At 43.4% G+C, this 17,862-nt stretch overlaps 1 protein-coding gene across 3 annotated transcripts in view; it reads left to right on the top strand.

Annotated features, from left to right (window-relative positions):
- cntn5 (contactin 5) overlaps positions 1-17,862 on the top strand; it is a 173,070-nt gene that overhangs the window by 103,625 nt on the left and 51,583 nt on the right. For all 3 annotated transcript variants that reach the window (XM_058387984.1, XM_058387983.1, XM_058387985.1), the window contains 2 exons: positions 5,321-5,524; positions 15,285-15,387. In XM_058387984.1, coding sequence (XP_058243967.1) covers positions 5,321-5,524; positions 15,285-15,387 — 307 coding nt within the window. The remainder of the gene's footprint in view (positions 1-5,320; positions 5,525-15,284; positions 15,388-17,862) is intronic.

Raw genomic sequence — 17,862 nt, forward strand, 5'->3', positions numbered from 1 at the left:
ATCAGGTGTGGTGAGGTGTCATGAGGTGTGATGAGGTATAATGAGGTGTGTTGAGGTGTTATCAGGTGTGTTGAGGTATTATCATGTGTGTAGAGGTGTGTTGAGGTGTGATGAGGTGTGTTGAGGTGTGATGAGGTGTGGTGAGGTGTGATGAGGTGTGGTGAGGTGTGATGAGGTGTGATGAGGTGTGGTGAGGTGTGATGAGGTGTGGTGAGGTGTGTTGAGGTGTGGTGAGGTGTGTTGAGGTGTGATGAGGTGTGGTGAGGTGTGATGAGGTGTGGTGAGGTGTGGTGAGGTGTGATGAGGTGTGGTGAGGTGTGATGAGGTGTGGTGAGGTGTGGTGAGGTGTGATGAGGTGTGGTGAGGTGTGATGAGGTGTGTTGAGGTGTGGTGAGGTGTGTTGAGGTGTGATGAGGTGTGTTGAGGTGTGATGAGGTGTGGTGAGGTGTGATGAGGTGTGGTGAGGTGTGATGAGGTGTGTTGAGGTGTGGTGAGGTGTGGTGAGGTGTGGTGAGGTGTGATGAGGTGTGTTGAGGTGTGGTGAGGTGTGGTGAGGTGTGGTGAGGTGTGTTGAGGTGTGGTGAGGTGTGGTGAGGTGTGGTGAGGTGTGGTGAGGTGTGGTGAGTTCTTGATTCCACCCTAAAGGTTTTTTAATGGTAATGATTACAGCTATTTATTTAATAAAGAATCACACACCAGTTATATTTAATGTTGTGCTCACCTCTATGAATGAACTGTTGCTATGGAAACGATAAGGTATCAGAGCGAGTGCATTAATATAAAGCTGTGATGTTCAGCTGCTCTACTGTCAGAGAATTAATCAACAGCTGACCACCAATCAGAGTCCAGAACTCAGCAGCAGTGTGTAAAATTATTTATAAAATTAAACCTCAGACTGAATCATTTAATCTATTTGTTTTGATATGATTGGTTTCAGAGGTAGCTTTAGCAGCTAAACTTGTTGTTTGTAATATAATTGTGCTGTTGTTTGGTGTTAGCTCAGATACTCGTCAGTCCCAGGACACATTGATTAATAAGGCCATGTTCTCAAACACAAATGTCTGATTATAGTTAGCATTCTTCTGATGCATGGAATTAGAAATTAAATTACAAACAGCAGACTGATCCATCTCTTTGGCTGAGAATATAACACATGTTTATTTTACATCAGTAAAGTGAAATGAGTCGCACTGCATCAGAGAAATCCAGGTCAGGTTTATTTGAATCACTTCATCCTGTTTACCTGCTGCTGCTTTGGGCTTATTGACTTCCTGTAGCAGAGGTGAGGAGAGAAACTGCAGATTTCTTGTGATTCATTCCTGGAGGCTGGAGTTCAGCACAATTTGGTGTCCTTACAGTCATCGCTGTTCCATCTGCACTGTTAGGAACAATTCAAGCACATTATGGCTGATAAAGTCACTTGTTCTCCTGTAGATATTCTCAACAGCTGTGGAGAAAAGTGAGTTAAAACTCACATTCAGCTGTCGCTTCCTCTGTGATGGAAGGTCTCATAGATATGATGTTTCTTGTTGTTGTTCGTGGTGCAGGGTGAATCCCACATGTTGGTACTTTCACACAGGAACATTCACTGTTAGACTGCAGATTCTATAGGACATTTACAGTAATGGTGAAGATTTGTAGAACATATGGTTTATTTGAAATCAGTATCAGTATCCATTAGAGAGACAGAACAGACTGGTCTGTGTGTGCTGACTTAGCTAGAGGTTTATGTTAATATTAGCATAAATAAGGTTATGTTAAGGTCAAACGTAGTACATAATGTAAGTATCAAAGAATTTTTGCTGGGAAGTTAAGTGTTAAATTTCATCTCAATGAGTTGAGCAAACATTTTTACAAACATTTTTAACTGCAACAATCAACAGCTATGAGATTACACAAGTCACATAACATCCTGGCAATTAAGCCCCAGCTACATTAAGATAGAACCAATTCAGTCCTGTTTTATTCTGTTTTATTTATATAGCACCTTTAGCGATGGGCATCGTCACAAAGTAGCTTAGCAGATATCCAGATGTAGATTTATATCTGATACGATATGAGGAAGAAACCTTGAGAGGAAGCAGACTCAAAAAGGAACCCATCCTCTTCCGTAAGATACCACATAGTGATGAGATTAGTCATTACTCTTCTACAGTGTTTATTATTGAGTCAGTCTGTACTGAGAATGTTGGAGGGATCTTCATTATAAGCCTCAGGGTTGATTTCAGTAGATTTATAGCTTTAAGTCTGAAGTAAAGTTATCCATTGATTAATGAATGGGACTTGAGTATCATACCTTAAAGAGCAAGTGAATTTAATAGGCTTTCCAAGTGAGAACAATCATCTTAAGGGTAACCCTGTGTGCTATCCACAGCAACCTCAAACCAAACTTTGAATTATCCAAAGCTATCCCAGGTATTCCAGCAGCCAGCAGCTAGGGGTTCTCATGTCAGCAGTGCTCCAAGCAAAGTATCAGGGTGGGCCAAGCAGAACCGCAAGGTAGACATCTAATCAGGCAGCAGAAGTAACGTGTAGTTTGACAAAAAAAAAAGAGAAGTGAAACAGAGTACTGGGTATGCTCTTATCCTGAAGTGCTTTAAGAGGATATACATTGCTTGCAGAGAGTAAGCAGGGACTCTGGCATGACTAGCTATGACAGCGTGACTAAAAGCGAGAGGCAGAAGGTGAGACAGACATGAGGGCTTCCTGGGACATTAAGAGGTCAGCTAAAAAGTAGTCACCCTTTACTTCTCCAAACTGATAACGATCAGTCAAATAAGACCTGAGACAGGAGAGGGCTGTTCTCTGAACTCCAACAACGTGTTCTAGCCTATCAAGTCAAATAGTGTGGTCAATGTTGTCAGAAGCTGCACTAAGATCGAGCAACACCTGCAAGACACAACCCAGGTCAGTAACAGGTCATTTACCACTTTAACCAATGCTGTCTCTGTACTATGATGAGCCCTTAATCCTGACTGAAACATTTCATGAAGGTTATTCCTGTCTATTAATCAGTCCTGGTGCCAATAAGGACAGATGTATGTCACTTGTTTTACGTATTATCCAGTGTGAACCATAAAGAGCACAAGAGAGAAGACAGATCCAATCTGAGCAAAAAAATCATAATAGTGCAAAGAAGCTTATAATGTGACTGTAGCTTCAGAGAAGAGATTTTCCACTGTGATGAAAGTCACTCCTCCTCTACTGAAGTTAGACAGCGCTGATCAAAAGCCCTTAATGAGTATTTTTCTCCTGCCAGACTGATTTATTTGCTGTACAATCATTGCATGAATTTCATACACCATTGGTTTCCTTTGCATATCGAGTGTTGTTAGACGTCCAGGTGCCGCTTCGTCTGGACGGTGATTAATCTGAGAAGCTGTGGCCCTTTTAAGAGATTCACATTCAATTTCTCAAACACAGGACCCAATGTCAACTGAATAAACAATGAATATTTATCTCATAAGTGAAACTTCTTCACAAGTGCCATCACCAGCGAATGGCAAGCACAATGAATCACACTACTTTATGAGTTTGGATCTCGTGAATTTAAGGTGTTGTGGAGTTCAGATATTCTCTCCAGCACACAGAACTGGGGCTAGTGGAAGTACAATTATTGATCAATATCGCTCCGTTATTGTAATTTCTCATCACAGCAGTCTGCCATTCACTCAGAGATAAATATTTATCCAGTGTTCAGGATGAAATGCCTTGTGAATACTGCTGCAGTCTACAGAGAGGAAATGCTGATAATGTTCTTGAGAACATTTGATAACATCTGAGAACTTTTCATTTAAATTAAGAGGAACAATCCACACAGTCACATGTGCAGCATCAAGAGCTCACAAATCAGTATGGTGTAAAAATAAGGACCTTTTTAAGATCACAGTGACTTTCAGCTTTCTGGTTCCTCAACCTTCAGAACATCTCTGTCTGAGTTTTTTCATCGTTTCAGACAAATAAAAGTGAGAATAATATCCCGTTTACATCTCAGTGATTCCAAATTATTTTCAATTACTTTGCCACTTTATTTTTACAATCATTTTGCTAATGGGCCTGAACCCTCCTACAAACTATTCCAGCAAACGAAAGACAAATTAACCTCCAACTATATTTATGAGTCCTAAAATAAATTTCATTCAGCGCCTTACTTTCAGAGCACGCCCAAATAGTAATTAACCTCACAGGCAAAACTGTAATAGCTATAATCCATCACAACATCGCAGTTTTACTACTATAAAGCACCACTGGCTCTGTTTTCAAACACACACACTCACACACACACATATTTAAAAGAATAGTTAAAGAACGTCACTTTATTTTTTTTATCCTCTAGTTGATATTTCTCAGAAATGATGCCATTCGTGCTGTAACCGGAATTGTGATATCAATTCCATGTGGATTGAAACACAATTAAACTGGACTGTTTATTAAAATATGGTGGTCAGTACGTACATCTGTCCAATGCTGCACTCAAGCCAACAAAACAGAAACTCAATCCTGAAACACAATTTACATTTTAAACGTTTGAATTTTATCTAAAATTCCTTTATTTAATTATCTTTTATTTGTTGTATTGCTATGACATGGCTCATCCCAGTGGGTGTGGCACAAGCACTCGAATCCTGTTATCATCTGGATTTGTCTGGAATAATTTGAAATGAAATTTTAATTGGAAACATTAGTTATGACTCAAATGTTCGAGACCTTGTTGTGATCTGTGAAGCAGAAAGAGACTTTATTAGCTTTCTTTTTGGATTAAACCTGCGCTAAATGTGTTTCTAAACTATTTTTGTCCTTGTCTTTATGTTTTCTTGCAGATAGAGTGAATAATGTCGTGGCTGTAAGCTCTACACACGCTGTTGCTTTTGTTTGTGCCCTGTACTTGTAGTTTTTTCACCCGTGTGCTTATGATATCCTGTTTACATCCTGCAGGGCTTTTTAATGTTTAATGTTTAAAAGTCAGTAAGCGCTCAGACCTGAACGTTTCTCTTTGCCTGGTGTTTTAATGTTACCTCAGTACAAGTAAGGAAAGAACACAGCTTGCTCTGAGCTACAGAACCTTAATTTCATTTATTTTAGAAGCAGCTCTTCTTTACAGTGCTGCAGAGTAAAGACTGAGAACAAAAGAGGAAAAAAAAGAAAATAAAAGAAAACATAATAAACTAAAACATTACAGTCTCACACTGCCAGGTTGAGGATGAATTATTTAAAAGTCCTGCTGTAATCAGAGAAGCCAGAGAGTCTGTTAGAGGACAGTGAAGTTCTCCGTGGGGTTTCTAACATCTGTCTCACCTGCACTCTGACCGTCCTCCTTTAGAGATCATCTACAGCTGGGTGTTCAACGAGTTTCCATCTTTTGTGGCCGAGGACAGCCGACGCTTCGTCTCGCAGCAGACAGGGAACCTGTACATCTCCAAGGTGCAGCCCTCAGACGTGGGGAGCTACATCTGCCTGGTGAAGAACACGGTGACCAATGCCCGGGTCCTGAGTCCTCCTACACCACTGACACTCAGAACAGATGGTGAGATCAAACACACACACACACACACACAAAAACACACATGTATACAAACATGTAGAGCCAGTACTTTATAAATATATAATGAAATCTATTTTACCATCAAACCTTTTACCATCGTTCCAGTCGAGTCCAGTTTATTCACTCATTAAATCTACACACTGATTAAAAAGAAAAAAGAAGAAGGTTTCAAACCGCAAAACACTGCAGCTCCTGTATTAGATCTCAGCTTCAGTTTATCTTATCATATACATTTATGTCAATAATTCAGCAGAAGTAGCTCACAGGACTAGCTACTTCACATGTTCTTCAGAACCCATGTTTCTGTGGATATACAGTGTGAAAGGCAGTGGAAGCTCTCAGCCTCTTTGACCTCGTGTTTTTGTGGATGTCAGGACATTTGTGCTGCACAATCAGAACGCTAAAAGCTTATACACTGCATTTTAGAAATAAATAAATCAAACCAAAGCTTTTTCAGCTTCCTTCCTCTACAGAACATGTGAAAAGGTTCATCACCACTAAAAAAATGTGAAATATGAAAAGCATCAGCTGTCAGTTCTTGTGCATTTTCTTGGTTTTCTTCACAGAGATGTGTTTTATCTTTAGCTGTAGGGCTTCTGTCTCTGCTTACGATGCACTCCTGTATGAGTGGCCCCCAGGGAAATCATGTTCTAGAGCAAAATTAATCGAATCACTGGTCCTGTTCATGAACAGGCCTTGGATCTTTTTATAGTGTCCTCCCAGGGGCCGATCGGGAGAACCGAACTCTCTCACGCTGAAGCTTCGGGCCGTTTTCTTCCATGTGAACACACAGATGAGCCTCATCACCTGTAGCTCAAAGTCAGACATCACCCACCGTCCTCCATCTCCGTTCAGCTCGCCTGAAAGAACCTTGATGGAAAGAGACAATCACTGATGTCTGGAGGTCACTGGGGATTGTCTCTCTCTCTCTCTCTCTCTCTCACACACACACACACAAAAATGTCCTTATTGACTACAGGATTCAAATGACCTTGCTTCATGAAACACACTGAGTGCTAAGCACATTAGCATGCTAAACCAGATTTGAGGTTCTCATTAAAAAAAGGAAGGAGAGATGGAGAAGTGAAGTCCAGACGGATGTGTTTGAGCCACAGGTTGGTGAAGTGCTGCTGCTAAATGTCCTTGTGTAAACAGCCTCTCAGGCAACATGTCAGAGAACAGCACATATATTTTCTTTTTTTGTGAGCAGCTTCAGGAGAAGTTAGTCACCCGGAAAAACAAACATAGCTGATGGGAATCTTTATCCATCCTGCAGCTCAGCACATGCATTATCCTGTCGCTGGCTGCTCTGTGTGGAACCTTCAAACCATCAGCAGCCTAAAAAGCTGAAAATGACTTTGGTACCAGTACACTCACTCTGCTGACCAGTCCTTTTAAACTGGATTCAAACCCCGGCACCATCAAGCTGCCACTGTTGGCCCCCTAAGCAAAGTCCTTAGCCCTCTCTGCTCCACAGGTGCTGTTTTATGGCTGACCCTGCGCTCTGACCCCAACTTCCAGGTTGTGGTATGCGAAGAAAGAATTTCTCTGTGATGTAATGTGTATGTGACAATAATAAAGGCTTCTTCATCTTTAAGAGTTCCTTATCAGGGTTCCTCATGGGTTTTGTGGATTGTTCAGTGTTTATAACATTCTTGGAGCTGTCTCTGTTATAGGGTTCAGCATAATGGGTTCCTCTAGAGGGACCAGCTGAAGAACCTGTTCTGAGTGTGTAATTTATTTTTGGCAGATGATCTTCTTGCACAGTGAAATTAAATGCTACAGGAAGCTTCAGGTTTGTGTTTGTGGCTTCCTTCTCTTTACTTTCATCTCTGGGTTTTGGGCTGCTTCAGCTCTTAAACATCACACACTAGTGCACAAACACAGATGAAGAATCAGCTCCATGATGTTGTATCTAGGGGGCGCTATATCGCTGATACCTCTAGTAAAGTCTACAACAGAACAGAGACAGAAAAAAGCAAGCAAAAGAATGAAATGCGTCTTAGTTCTAATAGTTTTACTCCACGGGATTGCTGGGGTCTGGATTGGAATTGGTCGTCAGGTGTTGATTAGTTTTCTGCTGCAGCACCGTTGCAGTGAAGCTCAGTCACAGACACAGACGGCTGTTCAGCGTTTATTCTGATGTATTTCTGCTGATCTCCTGCTTTGCTGCTTCTTTTTGGACGTGTCAGTGGCCATTACGAGTCCAGTGGATTAGTTGCTGGAACATAGAGAAAGTGTTTGGCTTAAAAAGGGCATCAGCAACAACATTCATCTTCAGAATGGCTTACACACGAGGCCAGGTGTATCGCCCTCCACAGACGCCTTTCACAATTAATCCAGCTACAGCTACAACTTTTAAATTAATTAGTGTGAGCTGGAGTTATGACTCTTGTAGCGTGGGGACGCAGGAGACACAGGACACTGCAGTTTTATTTTAAATCTCTTTCTCTTCATCAGCTGGAATGTAAATTACTGTTACACAAGTAACTGTGCAGAGGAGCTTCACCTCTGTCCTTCTACCACTGAGATGATCTTAATCAGACCTTGGGGTAAGTGCTGAATCTTCTTCACCTCATGGCTGATGTCTAATGATTTATCACCCCACAGAAGAGTTTTGCAGAAAAACTCAGTCTTAAAGAAACCTTCAGCTCACGTTCAGGAGTTTACCAAAACCTCCTGCAGGTAGTGTGATCTCCTGTCTGTCTCCTGCGATCGGCTCTCATTCTTATCAGGTCGTTATGTCTGTCAGGACTGAAGTGAAGGTCAAATACACTGTTGGCCTTCACCATTCATCACTCAATCAGGGAGGATGCTCCTCTCAGGGTTCTTTCTGCTGAGACACACGTAATGAAGCTGTTTATTTTGCAGCCAATGAAAAAGGGATTCGAATCACGGCAACTGAATTTCATGTAAAGCCCCAGATCTCCTCCTCTTCTCCTCCAAAACAATAGAACTTTCCCTTTCTGTCACAAAACTCCTTTCTTGTGTTTTTTATGAATTCTCATCATGATGTTAGCAGCTTGCTGTAAATATTAATTATAAGATGGTCCACTTTCAGTATGTCCTTTAAAATGATGCAGTCTGATATTCAGAGTATTGACAGAATGTTCAGACAAGAGAACGGAAAGTTCACACACCTTCAGTACAAAATAAGGAAGAAAAAGAAAATGTAATTTTAAGCAACAAGACATTTAGGTTGTTTCCACATGTTTGCTTCTTCACACTCACTGCTGTTGTCCTGAGAGTTCAGTGAGGTGTGAAAGCTGATCTTTCGCTCCATCTCTGGACCTCTTTAAAATCAGTGATCTGAGTTTCACCTCCACATGGCCTTGTTTCTGTGTGCGTTGTGTGTGGAAGATCTTCGTGCTCTGAGCTGCACATCCACCAATGTCCAGATTCTTCTTGGTTTGGTTATGGTCTCTGATCAGTAAAATCAGACTTTCACAGGACTGGAGCTCTGAAATTGTGGTCACCTACGAACTACACGTGTAAGGACGCACTCGAGGCAGGCGTAGTAGAATCCATATGCAGATCTTTATTCACAAAACGGCAGGCAAGAATCGGAATCGATATGGCTAAGCGAAAGGGTCAAAAACCGGAAAATCAATAACTAGCGAACATAAACCAAAACCGCAAAACCGAGACTCATAGAAAAACAGTAACAGGCAAAGATCATACACGTAGCAGGCAATCAGGAACAATAAACAAGGCTTGGTACGTAATCCACTAGAGAGAACAATACTTCGCAGTGAACAATAGGCAGCGTGCTGCTTAAATACCCGAGTAACACAGGAAGTGAATTTGCAAATGTCAATATTCGGGTGATGGCTCCCTCTGGCGCTCTGGTTCTGCAAGCATCGTTACAGACCCCCCCCCTCTAGGAACACCTCCAGGTGTTCGTCGACGCGGGCGCCCCCGTGGACGAGGAGCAGGTCGATTCGGGAAGCTCAGATGGAATTTCTCAGTGAGCGAGGGGTCAAGAATGTCCTGTGCATTAACCCAACAACGTTCCTCTGGGCCGTAACCCTCCCAATCCACCAGATACTAAAGGTGGCCACCTCGACGACGGGAATTCAGGATGGTGCGCACCTGGTAGGCAAGGGAGCCATCAATGTCCAGTGGTGGGGGCGGTTCAGTGATAGCAGGGCCGGTGGTCTGAGGCTCGTGGAAGGGATTGAGTAAAGACACATGGAAGGTAGGCGAGATACGATATGATGCTGGAAGCTCAAGGCGGAAAGAAACTGGATTAACTTGGCGTAGAATTTTAAACGGGCCAACAAACTTGGGGCTTAACTTATGACAAGGAAGTTTTAGTTTTATATTCCTAGTAGAAAGCCACACCTTCTGACCCATTTGGTAAGCTGGGTGGGGACGCCGACGCCGGTTAGCTTGGAGCTCTTGTCGTCGGATCGCTCTCTGGAGACGAACATAGGCTCTTTCCCAGACCTCCTGACTACGTCTTGACCAGTCCTCAACTGTAGGCATATCCGAGGGTTCCCCGGACCAAGGAAAGAGCGGAGGTTGATAGCCCAATACACATTGGAAGGGAGTTAAGCCGGTCGAGGAGTGGCACAACGAGTTTTGGGCATACTCAGCCCAGGGGAGAAACTCACTCCAATGGTGTTGCTCACGGCTGCAGTATGTTCTTAGGAACCTCCCAATTTCTTGATTAAGCCGCTCCGCTTGGCCATTGGACTGGGGGTGATACCCAGAGCTGAGGCTGACATTTATCCCGAGTTGTTTGCAAAACTCCGACCACACATGAGATGTGAACTGTGGGCCACGATCAGAAACAATGTCCTCGGGTAAGCCATAGTGACGGAAGATGTTTTGGAAAATGGCTGTGGCTGATTCCATGGCAGTAGGCAGACCTTTCATGGGGATTAACTTGCAGGACTTGGAAAATCGGTCGATTACAACCATGACTGTGGTGAAACTTTGAGAGACAGGGAGGTCTGTGAGAAAGTCAACTGAGATGTGAGACCAGGGTCGGCGTGGAACTGGCAGTGGTTGAAGTAGACCTTCTGGTAGCTGACGGCTCGTTCGGGATTGTGCGTAGACCGAGCAGGAACAGATAAACTCCTCGACATTGTGGTTGAGCGATGGCCACCAGAATCTTTGTCGTACCAGCTGAATGGTTCTACGGGTGCCGGGGTGTCCTGAACTCAGGCTCTCATGGGTCCATCGTAACACTTGTTGGCGGAAACCTGTGGGTACATAAACTTTGGTCGGTGGACATGTTGGGGGAGGAGCCGATTGTCGATTGAGCCCGTTCGATTTCACTCATCAGGTCCCACTGCACAGGAGCTACTTGGACAGATGGTGGAAGGATAGGCTCTGGGCTGGATGGTGGCTCCAGGGTTTCATGGATTCGAGACAGGGCATCTGCTTTCCCATTCTTAGACCCGGGGCGGTAGGAGACTGAAAACTTGAATCGTGTAAAGAATAGAGCCCACCTAGCTTGCCGTGGGTTGAGACGCTTGGCTTCCCAAAGATAGGCCAGATTTCTGTGATCGGTAAGGACCAGGAACGGGTGGCGGGCCCCTTCGAGCCAGTGCCTCCATTCTTCCAGGGCAGCCTTTATCGATAGTAGTTCCTGGTTCCCTACGTCATAGTTAATTTCGGCCGGTGTGAGCTTTCGGGAGAAAAAAGCACAAGGATGCAGTTTTCCGGACTCATGTTGACGTTGAGAAAGCACAGCCCCTATCCCACAGCTCGAAGCGTCCACCTCCACTACGAACAGCAGCTCAGGGTTAGGATGACGGAGTATCGGAGCGGAAGAAAAACTTTTCTTAAGTTTCTGAAAAGCAGCTCTGGCATGATCAGTCCACTTTAATTTCTTGGGCTTGTCTTTCAGCAGTGAAGTCATTGGGCTAGCAATGGTACTGTAGTTCCTGATGAATCTCCTGTAAAAGTTCGCAAATCCAAGGAAGTGTTGCAAACCCTTGATGGAGGTAGGTTCGGGCCAGGATGTAATGGCGGACACTTTCGATTGATCCATTTCCACTCCTTCATGCGAGATTAATAGCCTAGAAATGTTACTGTGGAATGGTGAAACTCACATTTCTCCAGTTTCACATAGAGATTGTGGTTGGTGAGGCGTTGGAGGACAGCACGAACATGAGAAACGTGTTGATCTAGGCTGGCAGAATATATGAGGATGTCATCTATGTAAGCAATGACGAATTTGTTTAGCATATCCCTGAACACTTCATTGATAAGTGACTGGAAGACGGCGGGGGCATTCATGAGTCCATATGGCATGACCAGATACTCGTAATGTCCATGTGTTGTGTGAAAGCCGTCTTCCATTCGTCGCCCTCCTTTATCCGGATGAGATTGTAGGCGCTGCGCAGGTCGAGCTTGGTGAAGATTTTGGCTCCTTGTAACTGTTCGAGGGCTGTGGGAACCAGGGGAAGAGGGTAAGGATACGGGACTGTGATTGCATTCAGGCCTCGGAAGTCAATGCAGGGTCAAAGGCCACCGTCCTTCTTTTCTACGAAGAAGAACCCTGCTGCCGCTGTTGAGGTAGATGGGCGGATGTATCCAGCTGCAAGGGCTTCCTCAATATATTCCTCCATAGCAAGCTTTTCAGGAAGTGACAGGGGGTAAATGCGATTCTTAGGTGGCGTGGTGTTCGGAAGAAGGTCAATGGCACAGTCCCAGGGTTGATGTGTGGGTAATCTGGCGGCCTTTTCTTTACTGAAGACCTCTTGGAAATCTTGGTATTCTTTAGGGAGTGTGACTTGGAGCGATGATTCGGGGCTTTCAATAGACATGGAAAGGCATGAACGGGTTATCGGGCTGCAAAAACAGTTCTCTAGGCAAAAGGTAGACCACTTTTTTAATTCCCCCTCCTTCCTTGAAATGTCTGGGTCATGAAGTTGAAGCCAGGGAAGGCCTAGGACGACAGGGTTTGATGGTGAGGAAATAACGAAAAATCTCAGTCTTTCTCTGTGAAATAATCCGATCTGAACCTCCATGAGAGGTGTGTGGTGAGTAAGAAGGCCCTCCCCAATGGGCTGATCATTTATGGCAGTGACTTTTAACGGCGGAGTGCATGGGATAGTAGATAGGCCGAGCTCACGGACCAGGTTGCTGTCTATCAGGTTCACTGCTGATCCGTACTCAACCAGCGCTGTGACGAAAAAACGAGAGTCATTGTGAAGGACGTAGGCAGGAAGAGAAACCTTAGAAACCAGCTTCACGACTTCTCTCTGGGATGTGGCGGGCTTCTCTGGGCATTGGAAGACTCTGTGACCTGGTTGTCCACAGTAGAAGCACAGCTGCATCTGCACATGGCGTTCGCGCTCAACCTCAGAAACACGAGACCTCCCCAGTTGCATAGGCTCGGTGACTTCCTCCTTCTGGCTGTGGTATTCCATAGTGCAACGTGGTGAGGAACGAGGTGTGGGGGTGCGAGTACGATGCTGGCGCCGCAGGTTGTCAAGGCGAATAGCAGTGGATATGTACTGGGAGAGAGTAACATCAGTGTCTCTGCACGCCATTTCCGCCTTCAGCTCTCTAGTAAGTCCTTCCCGAAACACCGCTATTAATGCCGCCTCATTCCAGCCTGACTGAGCAGCGAGCGTGCGGAACTTAATAGCAAAATCAGCAGCTGTATCAGTCCCTTGGCGTAATTCCAGTAATAGAACAGAAATGTCTTTACCTCCTGCCGGGTACTCAAACACTTCCCTGATCAGATTCGCGAAGTAATCAGCTGAGGTCTTGACCTGAGGATCCGAATCCCACACAGCCGAAGCCCAATCCAGCGCTTTGCCCGTCAGCAGAGATAAAAGGAATGTGCTTCTGATGATATCGCTGCAGTATACCTCCGGCTGTTGAGAGAAAAAGTTGTCACACTGGCGCAGGAAACCCCGGCATCGATCCGCGGCACCATCAAACTTTTCTGGCAGTGCGAAGCGTGGAAATTCACTGCGCGGAGGCGGAACTGGAGCTGCGGTGGGAGGCTTTTAACGCCTCCACCTGGTCCTGGTAGAACCGGATCATGTGTCCTTGGCGAACTAAGGTTGCACGAGGATCCTCTGGATTCTCTGATGGCAAAGTATTCTGTAAGGACGCGCTCGAGGCAGGTGTAGTAGAATCCATATGCAGATCTTTATTCACAAAACGGCAGGCAAGAATCGGAATCGATATGGCTAAGCGAAAGGGTCAAAAACCGGAAAATCAATAACTAGCGAACAGAAACCAAAACCGCAAAACCGAGACTCGTAGAAAAACAGTAACAGGCAAAGATCATACACGTAGCAGGCAATCAGGAACAATAAACAAGGCTTGGTACGTAATCCACTAGAGAGAACAATACTTCGCAGTGAACAATAGGCAGCGTGCTGCTTAAATACCCGAGTAAGACAGGAAGTGAGTTCGCAAATGTCAATATTCGGGTGATGGCTCCCTCTGGCGCTCTGGTTCTGCAAGCATCGTTACAACATGTTTGTAGATATTCCTGCATGATGACATGATGTACATCCAGAAGGTGCTGTTCTTCACCACAGTGTTTCAAACCTGTGTGAGTAAAAGTCATGTATGGCAAATGTATGCGATTGTCCCATGGGTTAGGAGAAATTCATCTATAAAGCAAATCTGTGATGATTAGCCCTGCCCACAAACCTGCCCAGAATCAGCCCTGAGTATGAACTCTTTTGTGTGAAAACGCTCAGAACATCACAGATGTGTTCAGAAAACTGGATCCTCTCACTTAAACTCATGAGAGAACCACTGGGAGGTGAAAGCTTTCTCCTGCACATTAAACTGTCAATGTAAAGTGAAACATCTTCTGCTTGTTTCCCGAGTTTCAGACACGTGCTCCTCTCCCAGCGTGGCTCCAGGTCCAGGTTTTCACTGAAAGTGTTCTGGATTGCTTTAATTGTTATAAAATAGACATGAAACTCAGAGATTCATTAGCTGCAATACTTTAAAAGCTTTGAGCTGCTGATGGAGGCCTGGACTTTTATCAGTTAATTATTCTGCATGGCACAACAAAAGAAAAGGAAAATTGCTTCGCATCAAACAACCTCATTGTAATCTTAATAAATGGATTAAATTGGGATTTGAAAATAGGCGTCTCTGCATCCTGTTTGTTTCAGCTCAATCAGCCGAGACTCTTTCCTATCAGTGTCAGCCTCTCCACACATTAAACATTATACAGGCAGAATATAAAATAGTGAAATGTTGGGAATGGATTATACACAGAGGTCTGCTCACCAGCTGTAAATGTCTAACAAGCAGGAGATTGAAATTGAAAAGGAATTTGAAAAGTAAGAGGGAAGCAGACTTCACAGTTCTTCTGCTGGTTTTACGAGCCGCGTGAGAAATTCAGCTTCTTTACAGTTTCAGTCTAAATCTCACGTCTGACTCACGTCCTGCTTGAAGCGCGTAACTTTACACGTGTGTCCGAAACCACACAGGAACTGAGCTGCTCAAACGACTGGACTTTAATCAGAATAATGATAATTATAACATGTCCTATTAACAGGTTCATTAATAAAGAAAGGAAACTGAGACGTGAGGAAAGAAATCATCAGTGCAGACGTCACAGAAACGTCCAGCAGCGGTCAGCTGTTCCTCCTGCAGGTTTCAGCTCAAATACTGAAAAACAAACTGAATCTCTCCTTTAGAGGAGAAAAGAGGAGAGGAAGAGAGAAGTGCCAGCTGTAATGGAGATGAAACTAAAAAGTGTGTGTGTGTGTCTGTGTGTGTGTCTGTGTGTGTATTCTAGGTGTAATGGGGGAATATGAGCCCAAAATTGAGGTGCACTTTCTACCTACAGTTCTGACGGCTAAAGGAGCGACGGTGAGACTCGAGTGTTTTGCTCTTGGAAAGTAAGTTTCTCTCTCTTTCTCTCTCCATCTCTCTCTCTCTCTCCATCTCTCTCTCTCTCTCTCTCTCTCTCTCTTTCTCCATCTCTCTCTCTCTCTCACCCCCTTTATTCATCTCTCTCTCTACAGTTTTCTTTCTCTCCATCTCTCTATTTGTTGCTATTGGATATAAAGCAGCTGATTGGAGGTTTACAAAGCCATTTGTTTGTGTTGTTGTTTGTTTGTGTTTTTGTTTGTTTGTGTTGTTGTTTGTATTTTATTCTTTATTGCCTTTAACAATAGACTTTGTCACAAAGCAGCTTTATAAAAAAATATATAAATTAAATCTAAATTCAGGATATAAAATATAACAAAATCCTTCACAGTCCACAATCCTTCAAAACAAAATATTAAGAAGAGAAGATAGTCTCTTCTTTTTCAGTAACTTTTTCAGTTTTCTCAGGAAGTTGAGAAGCAGAACCAGAGTTGAGGTGTCAGGACAGATCCTCAGAGATGTGGACACCCAGGAACTTAAAGCTGGAGACATGCTCTACTTCAGACCCGTTGATGTAGATAGGGGAGTGTCTGCTGCGTCCACGATGAGCTCTTTGGTCTTTGTGGCGTTATTTTATTTATGATGAATGCTGAGGAAAACATTTTAAAGTCCAGACTCGGTTATTTTTTAACATAAACACAAGCTTCATGTCATTTCCATTCAGACGAGGTGAGGATCGGCGTGACGCTGAGCTGCTGAAATGATTCTGCTTGGTGAATAGTTCAGGATGGAGAGATAAAGAAAGAGAGAGCAGAGAGGAGAGGGGAGGAGAGGAGAGGTAAAAAAAGCTCTTTACTCACCAAGCTTCACTTTTTTTTGCGAATGCTTTTAATCTCCATTATCCCTGTTTGGCCAGAAATCCCTCAGTGATAAATGGAGTTGGTCAACGTGAGCCAAACGCCAGGAGGGAGAGAAGCACTCAGAGAAGTGAGCATGAAGTGCACATGATGAAGCGATGTGTGTTAAAGCCCTTATTTTAACAACATTAAATTCTCGGCCTGCAGAAACTCTGTGTTATTTTTAGGCCTGTTTTTTTTTAATCTTGCCGATCGTTCTCATGATGAAAACGAACGAAATGATTTAATTCTGTTTTTATCTGTATCTCTTTCTGAGGCTTTGTGTTTGTTCAAGATTTTTGAGCTTTACACATTAACCTGACGTTTAAAGTTGATGAAAACAGAAGACATTATTTCTGATGTTAACAGATCTGACCAGTTGTCTGACCTGTTATCAGACAGGTTTCTCTCATTCGTTTGTCGTTCTTCTTTATTTGGTAGTTTTTCAGTTGCTCTGTGTGATCCTGTGTGGAAACCTGAACGATCCAAAATCAATCAAATATTCTGCTCTTGTGTGGAATCTGTTTATTAGAGCTGCTTGTGAGTTTATCTAAAATGTGAAATTGCTCAATTATTTTGTAGAAAACAAACAGCTTCTGATTCCAAGCCTGAATCCTGAAGCGTCCCTCGGTCTGTGTTTGTCATTTTCTCTGAACTGAGAGTCTACACAACTTTAAAAAAGCATCTGATTTCCACTGCAGTAGAAACATCCTCTCTGTTTACAAAGTTCTTACAATTCATCCATTCATTAAGTTCCTCAGAGTGAATCATCCACATCATCGTTTATTCAGATCTGTTTAACATTCACCTCTTAGTCCAGATCTCACTTTGTCCTTTAAACAAGTTTGGGCTTAGCAGAGTGTGTGAAGTTTGTATGAAGAGTGTGTGTGTAGTGTATTGTGTGTGTGTGTGTGTGTGTGTTGTGTGTGCAGTGTGTTGTGTATATGGTATGTGTAGGGTGTTCTGTATGTAGTGTGCAGTGTGTGTAGTGTGTTTGTTGTGTGTGTAGTGTTTTGTGTGTTGTGTGTGCATTTTGTTTGAGTAGAGTGTGTGTATAGTGTGTGTAGTGTGTGTGTAGTGTGTATAGTATGTGTTGTGTTTGTAGTGTGTGTTCAGTGGGGTTGAATCAATCCAGAGTGCTTCCATCTCTGTAGCTCAGTTTTGGGGAAGATCCACAGATATACAGATCCACGTGTATAAGGATCATCCAGAGTCTCTGCAGCACAGACAAACAGATCATTTAGAAATGAATTACCATTATCTACTGTTTATATAATGATCATTTAACACACACACACACACACACACACACACTGTTCATTTACTTTCAGGAAAACTGCTGTAAGTTCATTTCTCTCACAGACGTGTTGAACCCAATCCCTGTGAGCATGATGGCTAATTATCTCATTTCCTCTGAGCTGTGTGTGTTAGCGCAGAAAACCTTTATTCTCTGAGTCCTGACTTTCAGAAACACTGAGATAACCTCCAGCTAAACAGTCTTTGTTTATAAAAGCTCCAATTTAACCTCATTTAAATTCAATTAATGTTCTCATCTGACGCTAATGAAATCCTATATCTGTGGCTCACAAGGTGAGGAGTTTTGTGAAG

This window comes from Hemibagrus wyckioides, linkage group LG04 (genome assembly GCF_019097595.1).
Source record: "Hemibagrus wyckioides isolate EC202008001 linkage group LG04, SWU_Hwy_1.0, whole genome shotgun sequence".
Taxonomy (NCBI): Eukaryota; Metazoa; Chordata; class Actinopteri; order Siluriformes; family Bagridae; genus Hemibagrus; species Hemibagrus wyckioides.